Below are 9896 nucleotides of genomic sequence, written 5' to 3'. Positions count from 1 at the left end.
ATACAAAATTTTTAAAAATGCACTAAAGAATAAAAGGGTAATTTGAAACGATGACATCACCAGAGGAAGAACAGCTGAGCATTAATAAACTACATGAGAGAAAGAATTGATGGATTTAGTCAAAAATTCAGGTTCATTCAGTCTGCATTCAGGCTGCAGGAGGTTCAGTCTCAGAGTCCAATTCCAGTGACAATGAGCTGCTACAAATCTGTTGATATCTCCTATCATATTGGTTTCTGTCCATATTTACAACTTGCACAATGAGTAAATGCTTGATTTTGCTTTTATCATTTTAAAAAGTTAAGATGTCTAATACAGTTGGAGTGTATGTCGTCTGAACTCAACATCTCTGTTTGATGCTCTGCAATAGTAAAATCTCACTGTTGCAGTCTGCCTTCACAAAGACTTTTCATGTGGTTTGTTTTAACCAGTTTCCCTGGTGACAATGAGACATACGTTTGTGCGACTGCAACTCATGTTTATTCTGACAATTAACTGATTAATTTGACTTTTCTTTTAATCTGCAGATGTTTCATTTAACCACTTAAGCCTCTATTGCACAATATTAAAAATAGACCGAAAGATGCAAAGAATTCAGTTCAGTTGTTGCATTTTTATTGCCTGAAATGCAACAACGGCATTCCTTTAGGGAACGTGTAATTATCTGTAGTAAATGGTCCATCTGAAGCTAAGAAATATTTGTATTATCAACATTTGAAAAGCTCATGCTTGACTTAACATCAATACAGTTGTAGGGCTGAAATGTTGACCAATTTTAGGATTAACCAATTAATAACTGATAGCAGAAGAAGCTTCACAGAAGACTTTTACACTGGATTTGAAGCCAAAACTATGACACTCTGGGAGTTTTGGGTGGAACAGATTTAAAGACAAAGGTTTTTTTTTTTTTTTTTTTTTTTTTTAAATGCAACATTTAATGTTGCAAATGGATGCTTTTAGAAGAACTCTGATAAGCTGCCTTATGCCATGTCACCACAGTCAAATCCTGTGTGGAATCCCATTTTGGAAGGATAAATAAGTTAACTATTTACAGCAAAACAGAAAAGGAACAACATGTTCCTTCAGTGCTACACTATGTCTAAAATGAACTGCATTTATTTGATAAAAAATAAAGAAAAGTCTGGATGGTAGCTTCAAACGTCTAAACACTGAAAAAAAACACGACAAAGGAAAGAAGCAGCCTGAACGCTGAAGAACAACGTGGGAAGGAGCCAGTGTGTGAGGAAGCTGAGGTTAATCTCACAGTGAAAAGATCCTTTGGGAACAGCTTGTGGCAGGCAGGAGGGAAGTTTTTATTAATTTATTAAATTTATCACAGGCCACACTTCTCTGTCTGCATGACCAAAGAGGGAGCAGCAGACGGTTGCATACACTTAATACCCTCATATCGCCTTCAGCTAACGTGGTTAGGCATGCACTTGGGAAAATCAGAGCGAATGGGTTTATTGATTTTGCTTTTTAGCCACTTTAATACTCACTACTGTCGGGGAGTGGCTGTGGAAGACCTTTTCATTCCACCGAAGGGCTTTTCACTATAATTTCTTTCAGCACCCAACAGTTTTGAACTCTTTCTGTGTTTGTGTGTGTCTAAACATTTTGGTCTCTTGCCCCTCCCTCTGAGAGATCTGAGGCAGAATAAACAGATGCAAATGTTCCTGTCTGTTTGAAGCTGCCAAAGCTCTCCCTCCTGCTTCATTTACCTGTAAAGGAAGCAGAGAATCTGTCCATCTAAACTTTCAGGATGCAGATTCTTCACTTCGATCACATTCCACAGGAACATGCAGTCACCCAGAGTCAGGATGTGCGTGGGTATACAGGTAGAGTCCTATAATTCTTGTCAGGTTGTCGTTCACATGACAGAATCATTTCAGCCCAGGCCAGAAAGTTAAGATCTATGATCCCATCTTATACTTTATGCAGGATGTGAAAAAACTGACTAACTTTATCCACATAAACAGCCATGGATGTTTGCACTGACAGCTTCCATCACTCAGCAGAGCTTCACATGACAGTGCTTGACGATCCGCCACACAAGCACTGAACGTCAGTACCAGTGGTTAGCAAGCTGCTGTTAAATGTCAGAAATGACTGCAGATTTTTATGAAGTATATCACAAGTTAACAGGGTAAATTCTTTTTCACCCGCCTGTACATAAATAGAACCCTCACCCCTCCACACACACACCCACACACACTCATTACGTCTTTCTTTCTTCACAAGGACTTTGTATTGACTTCTATTTATATTACATTAATTTCTATAGCCTAATCCTGAGCTTTACCCTAAATTTATTTGATATTCATTTAGAAATGACAATACTAATGTTTTAACTCAGGAGGAGTTCAGAAATCAATATTTGGTGGAATAACCATGAGGTTTTCAGTGGGGTTGAGTGCAGTGGACTCTTAATTTTTTCCAGAACTCTATGTAAACTATGAATCTTACACTATAATACAGAGTTCCTAGTACTTGCAGGACAGATGCCTCTGCCGGCAGAAGAGCACATGCAGGGGAGCAGCAGACGAGTGAGCCCCGGGCCAAGCCTACTGGTGGGACTCACTTGAGAGAGAGTGAGTTTTATTATATGTCTTGGTTGCATTGTATCGACAAAGCTTACTGTAGTCTTCCTGAATGTGTGTTTTCCAGAGGGGCAGTGGACTGCAGATGTCCTTGCCTCAAGCTTGATGAAAACCCATGCTGTTTTTGGAAGGATCGCTGGCACAGAGCAGATACACATTGTGCAGTACAAGTCTCTGGGCCAGTCACGTGTTCAAGGGTGAGACTCAATGTTGAAGTGAAGATATGTAACTTAATGGGGGGATTTACAGGAGGTTTCTTTACCTTCACCTGCTGCTGTTTGCTCTTTGGAAACAGTAAAGCAAATTAAAAACCGCAAATAGTCAATAAACTCTCTTTGCTGCATTTATTTGTCATCTTATGTAACCATGCATGGCCACAGGGCGACGGATTAAAAACTATGAATCTGTAAACATGGGAAAGAAGCACAGCAAATCGGAGAGAGACAGTCAGCGTGAGATGGGGGAAGAGAAGCTGTAACATGCAGAAGTTTGCTGCCCTCTAGTGGCACACAGCCAGCTCTCTGTGTAGCACAATATGACACACCTGTGATGGGGATGAATTATTCATAAATAAAAGGATGATAAAGCAGTATTTTAGATGGGATGTGACTGATAATATGCAGATTGTATAAATTATTGTCTCCAAGAAAAAGCCTAATCTTCTACAGAAGCTGATAATTCAAAGTGATATTTTTAATACTAATAAACCTCCTGGGCTTTCACATGTACCCAGTAGGCTATGAAGCAGGTAGATAACTAGGTTTCCCCTCTTTTTCTAATCAAGAAATCAGTATCAATGTGATTTCCAGAAAGTATGGAAGGTATTAATGCCTTTTACCTGCAGGGAACACCAGTTTGATTCCCTGCTGCTACCTGTCTTTCTCTCCCACAGATTAACCACATAGTCCCAGTCGGCAGCTGCACAGCCGCAGTCAGGGCTTAATGATTAAGCGTTTACTCCCCTCACAGCTCCCCACGCACTCTGGCTCATTGCCTTGTTTGAAACCTGTAGTGAGTCAACTGAGAGACTGGGCCTTGGTGGACACCGAGGCCATATTACTGTTTTTATCAACTATCCAGTTCCTCTAAAAGCAGCTTCTTAACCCTCTGCATGGCCACAGAGCTGCAACCAAACAGAGAAGGTAAGGATTTCTGATTTAAATGGTTTTGCTGTGTTGTTGTGAGTCACGGCTGTCTAGGCTACACTGGAGGCCCGCAAAGTAGCAGAGAAGAGGACATATTTGAAATGTTTGTTTATTTTTTTGTCTGTAGGAGTGATTAGAGGGTTTAAAGTAATTCTGAACGGTTTTGAACCAAGCAATACAGACTAATGGCGTTTTTTTTACAGTACACTGTGGTACTTGCTTCTGCTGATAGAAAAAGCTTCACAGTCGTCTCTCAGTTCTTTTTGTCTACAGTGCTGTGGAAAAGCAGTCGTATTGTGAACGTAGAAAAGTTCAAGATATACACCCAAAAGACTCCAAAGTCTATAATTGTAACACTAGCTACGCTTTAACCACAAAATTGTGCAATTTGAAACTATGAACATAAATTTGCTCAATAAAAACGCAACAATTAAAAAAAAAAATCTTGTTTTTTGATTAAAGAAGTTTTTAAGCTATGATGAGATGGTTTCCTGGCTGCATCAAAACTTTTGTTTGCCTCTTGAATCATGTGATCAACAGCAAGTGGTGACGAAGACGACAGGAAGTAGTAGGAGGATGATGATTTGTTTTTGTTTTTTCCAACAATGTGCAGATGTCTTCACCGGAGCGCTCACAGCATCACACAATTCATTAACAGTTGTGTCCAATGTGTTCTGTAGCTTTTCTGTAAAATCACCAACTATAATTTTCCCAAAATGCCTCATACTAGCCACTCCCAAGTTGGTAGCTTGTTGCTCCAACACCTAAATAAGACGCCAAAGTGTGACTTCAGACTTTGTACACAAAATGGAAAACAGTTCAAAAGGAATGATTACTGGAACATTTTTCAGAGCCTCAAGTTCAGTTAAAGAAGCAGTATAATGTCAAATGAAAATGTTTGACCTTTACATCATCTTATAATGTTATTCCATAATATACCTGCAGTGTTTCCTCAATTCTTTCATGCATGTTTGAGAAATCCTTTAATCTCCATGGCAACCATTCAGCAAAACACCTGGACAGATTTAGCAACGCCTTCAGAGATGAAGCTCCTCCTCAAAGCTACTGCCTCACAGAGCAGCCCCCTCACTCAGCTCCTTCAGACTAGCCAGGAGCAATTAGCAACTGTGAAACTGCTGAGCTCCTTATGGGAGCTACTTCTCAGAGGACGAGCAAAGTTGTGTTGACTTCCTGAGGACAGAGTGTCAGAAGAAGAAGAGTTTCTAAAGGAGACAGAGGCCCAGTTTCAAGGAATTATTACAATGTCAAGTTTCTTCTAAGTTTTATTTGATATTTACAGCAATTTTATAACAACCAAAGTTACCATAGTTACCTGATAGTGCTATAAAATGGCACTGTGGCTGGAAAACACAATACTGCCCCTTTAATAAGTGAAAAACAATATTAAACCAGCTGAAGTGGTGCTAATTTTAGAAGCACATATTAACAACCCTCATACTTTTTTTTTATTCTTGCCTCATAAAATTTTTAAATGTTCCCACAGCATGAAAAACTGGAGCACAAAATTCAAGGGGGAAGAATATGGAGGTGAAGACAGGTCTTCTTCTCACAACAAGACCCCCACCAGTCCAGCAGTTCCTGTGTGGGTCACTCACACACCTCCGCCTAACCATGTGATGGATGACAGTGATGAAGACAGCATGTCCATGAGCCTCACATCCAGCTCTCCATCTGATGCTGAAAACAGCAAAAGGAGCATGAAGTCCAAACTGAGATCCCTCATTCCTAAATCATTGAGTGGGATCATAAATAAGCATGCAGGAGAGAGTGATTCTGAAACCACCAGAACTAGGATCCAGATTCTTCCCAATGGAACCAGGGTGAGCCCCCCGGTGAGTCCCTTCCTGGAGCGCAGGAACTGGGATGAGTCATCAGGGAACTCCACCAAAGACTCACAGAAGTCTTTGCTCAGACAAACCCCCCAAGAGTGTTTCTGTCAGAGCCTTCAGGAAGAGTCTCTGCTGACCAGCATCCACCCTGCAGAGTACTACGCCGCCAAAGTCGAGGTCTATCAACAGAAGTACTCTTATTTGAAATCATGGCCGGGTTTGCTCAGACTGCTGGCTGGGCTGCAGCTCCTGTTTGGCGGCATGGCATCTGCATGCGTCATTGCCTACATACAAAAGGACAGTGAGTGGTTCAACACCTATGGGCTCTACAGTGGAATAAACAACAATGGGCTCGGTTTGTCTGGGCACAGCTACACAGGGCCTATGACTGCCTTCATTTTATCTGTAGCTGGAATCTCCTGGATGATTACTCTGAGTTTGCTAGTGACAGGAATGACCATGTATTATCGAACCATCCTCCTGGACTCCTCCTGGTGGCCCCTGACAGAGGCCTTCATCAACCTGGCCCTGTTCCTGCTTTACATGGCCGCAGGGATCGTATACATCAATGACTTGAATAGAGGGGGGCTGTGCCACATGACGATCGGGGTTAACCCCATCATGGCCAATCTGTGTCGAGTTGATGGAGGCCAGATGGCGGGAACGGCGTTCATCTTTATCAATATGATCATGTACCTGGGAAGCTTCCTGGCTTGTCTGAAGATGTGGAGGCATGAGGCTGTTCGGAAGGTCAGGCAGAACGCTGACCAAAAGGTAAACCTGCAGAGGCTGATTCTTGCAGCCTTCCTTGCATGTAGGTATAGGATGGAGGACTACTTGCATCACTTTCCCACTTTTTTTTCCCTTTTAATTGTAGCAAAAAATCATCATCTGTTCATGATTACTATAAATAAAGAGTTTTTTTTTATGACAAATAATATGCAGTTCATGAACATCAATGATTAGATAGATAGATAGATAGATAGATAGATAGATAGATAGATAGATAGATAGATAGATAGATAGATAGATAGATAGATAGATAGATAGATAGATAGATAGATAGATCAATCTTTATTTAGGTACCAATTAAGTTTACAGCAAAACAAAAAATCAACAACACAACAATTAATATTGAGCTAGAAGTTGTGGCACTAAATTCCCCTGCTTTGACAAATGGAGGTTAAAGCACTAAACTTTAACATACAGGTCCTAATATGACCAAACAGTGAATAAATATACCAGTAAATTCATAGAACTTAAAAAAAAAAGTAAAATTCCTCAGTAAGGGACACACTTCCGCCTAACTAAGTTCAAGCCACCATTTAACTTAGTAGCTAAAAATACAAACTGTTTCCATTAACTGTAGCACTATAAGACTAACAACATCTCCCTCTGAAAAAATTAAGGAGGGAAATGGCACTAAGAAAAAAATTAATATTTACATGTCATATTGGTTTTGGGTTTTAAAATAATTGTGCTTGTTTTCATGGAGAATGTATCATTCATCTTAAATAGTTTTTTAAGAAGAATATGATCTTTAATCAACAAACAAAAAAGTTAAATTACTCATAATGAAATATATTTTCCAAAGTGTTCACTCGCCCATTAATTCAAGACCCCACGTATAAACAAGATACCATGACGATGCTACCAGCGCCATACCAACTGTGGAAATGTATAAAGAAGACAGTCTGGCAACAATGCCAGTAAAAAACTACTGATATGTTGTCTAATATAACATATGTTGCTAAATTTCATAAAAAACATTTATTTTAATATTAAGTACAATTATACCAGATTACTCTGTTTTATATCGCATCACAACCACACAGCTACAACCTGATCAGCTGATGTCAAGGAAACCACTAGATATGTCAAATAAGAGCAAATCTTGACATTTGCTTCTTTCTCCTTAGCTATTTCTGTCTTGCAGAGAGTTTATTTTGTTAATCTTGTGCTATTTGGAAATTATTTATATTTCAATTTATATTAGATCTTTTCATTTGCTGGTTCGTGTTTCAGGACTATGAATATTTTTTCCTCTTTTTCTTTTTGCTGCAGGGTGAGTTTAACCAGTCTATTTCCCTAAACACACAAAGAACAAAACAGATATCGTTCAGGGATGAGCCTGATAAACCTCTGAATAAAGACGGTAACTGCCAGCCTGAACTCCCCCCTAATGTCCGTAAATCAAGCGTCAGCCCAAACAGAACTTCTGTGTCCAATGATACACCCAAAGTACATGTCATCGCAGATTACATAATGTAAGTTCAGACCTGAACAGTCAACAGCAATTACATGTACAGCATAAAGGCAGAATGAATTTGTATTCAACATGTTCCATCTTGTTTCTTTCCAGTAAGTATCCAGAGATCAGATCTGAAGAGGAACGGGAAAAGTACAAAGCTGTTTTCAATGACCAGTACCTGGAGTACAAGGACCTTCACAGAGACATCATTACAACCCTCAATAAGTTCAGAGAGCTGGATACTATGGTGAATCAACTTCCCAGAAAAGGGAAGAGCTTGGAGGTAAGACTGATGGTTTCCATCCTGTGAATAATGATTTTCAGGGTAAATCACCTTTAGGCCTATTTAAACCAGGAGATTTGGATTGTAAAGCTAATCTATTTCTATATTCTTAACAGGATCAACAGAGGATTCAAAATATTTTAAAAACATATCAAGACAAAAAAAACGTAAGTGGAAGAGATTGCATCACAAAATATGAACTTGCTTATCTTTATTGATTCCACTGAAAAACAGATTTAACTCTTGTGATACTCAGCCTGTATGTTTGAGAATGTACGATTGCACAAACACTCCCGTAAAATGAGCTGTCCCATCAAAAAAAAAAAAAAAAAACTCTTTATGGATGTCAAGTTATATGAAGTTTTATTTGAAATCATTGACAGAATTAATCAGACAATATTGGTGGAGTGGAAGTGAGAAATGAGAGGACGAGTACATTTTACAGCAATAAACAGCAAAATGTGATGCGTGTGTTTTTACAGGATCCTACTTTCCTGGAGAAGAAGGAACGCTGTGACTACCTAAAAGCTAAATTACGGCACATTAAAAACAGAATCCTAGTTTATGACCAGGAGACCGCAGCCAATCATCGGACATGACTGGGACTACCAAATGTAGTCATTTATTATGCTGTTTGCCATCTTATTGTTGTGTACACTAGACATGTTATGCAAAAGGTTTTTCACTCCAAAGAACATATTTCCCCTTGTGAACATCTTCAGATCTCCAGTTCATGAGGCCTAAGATATTCTAAGAGCTGAGGTACATCAATGTAAGCAGTTTATATATATATATATATATATATATATATATATATATATATATATATATATATATATATATATTTACATTATTTCTCTTTCAACAGATGTTGATGTTTCCAATGTTGTCTTTGTTGTATGTGCTTTTATTGCAGCCTGGGTCTTCCCATCCTTGAATATTTGTATATTTTCCTAAGTAAGGTATCAGTTTTTAAACCTGCCACCAGATCAAATGGACTAACATAAAGTACCACAGTTAAGCTGAAAACCAGATACTTCTTGGTATTGAGCCTGCTGTCTGCAGTCATGTTCATTACATTTCTTCAGTTGAGGTCTGTTTGCCATCAACTTCTCATTAAGCCCATATTTCTGTATTAAATATGTTTTTTTTTAATGGTCTGATGTAATATTCAAATTTTAAATGTAATTTTTTTCATTACTTGTAAATGGCAATCATCATAATTAACAGAAATAAAGACTTGAAAACATCAATATGTGTGGAATGAATCCATATAATGTGTTTCATTTAGACTATTACTGAAAACCTAATTTATTTCAGGAACTTTATCGCTATCTCATTGATTGGATCTGTATCTATCGATTTTTTAAGCTTAAGAACTGAAAGTGAAGAAACATGATCTGTAGTGAAGCCTGGTGCTGACAGTAGGTGGGGTTATTCTCAGTCTGCAGCGGTTGGATCCAGACAAAAGAGGTTCATGGTAACTGAATGTGTAACAGGATCATGGGTCACCAAGACTCACTGATGCACTTATGAAAACATGGTTAGGTCCATGTTGTCTAACCCAGTAATAAATAGTAACGACTGGTTCCAGCTGTTTATAGCACATAACCATTTTTTTTAAAGGTGGTGAGCTACTGGACAGTAGCCACAGTTGCCCCGGGAGCTGTGGGTACTGACTGACAGATGCGAGGCTGCCATGCTCCGGCACCACCAGTACCAGACGAGGTGGGTGAAGTGTAGTGAAGTGGACACTACAACTGAGAG

The 9896-nt window shown here is 39.0% G+C and overlaps 1 protein-coding gene across 1 annotated transcript; it reads left to right on the top strand.

The window, feature by feature from the left end:
- The first annotated feature begins 3459 nt into the window (after positions 1-3459).
- Positions 3460-9382, top strand: marveld2l (MARVEL domain containing 2-like). The gene is made up of 6 exons (XM_014971794.2): positions 3460-3742; positions 5250-6369; positions 7660-7862; positions 7958-8129; positions 8246-8296; positions 8612-9382. The coding sequence occupies exons 2-6, from the start codon at positions 5251-5253 to the stop codon at positions 8726-8728; spliced, it is 1662 nt and encodes a 553-aa protein (XP_014827280.2). The 5' UTR covers positions 3460-3742; position 5250; the 3' UTR covers positions 8729-9382.
- Positions 9383-9896: the final 514 nt, after the last annotated feature.

Source organism: Poecilia mexicana, unplaced genomic scaffold (assembly GCF_051168715.1).
Source record: "Poecilia mexicana isolate PSO_F unplaced genomic scaffold, ASM5116871v1 scaffold_17, whole genome shotgun sequence".
Classification (NCBI taxonomy): Eukaryota; Metazoa; Chordata; class Actinopteri; order Cyprinodontiformes; family Poeciliidae; genus Poecilia; species Poecilia mexicana.
This window is presented reverse-complemented; position numbering and strand designations above follow the sequence as displayed.

What these genes read in the sequence shown, in the direction of transcription:
- marveld2l (XM_014971794.2), top strand. Translation starts at nt 5,251, where the DNA reads ATGAAAAACTGGAGCACAAAATTCAAGGGGGAAGAATATGGAGGTGAA. An exon ending in GTCATCGCAGATTACATAAT is followed by an intron (nt 7,863 to 7,957) that starts GTAAGTTCAGAC and finishes GTTTCTTTCCAG; the next exon opens with TAAGTATCCAGAGATCAGAT. An exon ending in GAAAAGGGAAGAGCTTGGAG is followed by an intron (nt 8,130 to 8,245) that starts GTAAGACTGATG and finishes TATTCTTAACAG; the next exon opens with GATCAACAGAGGATTCAAAA.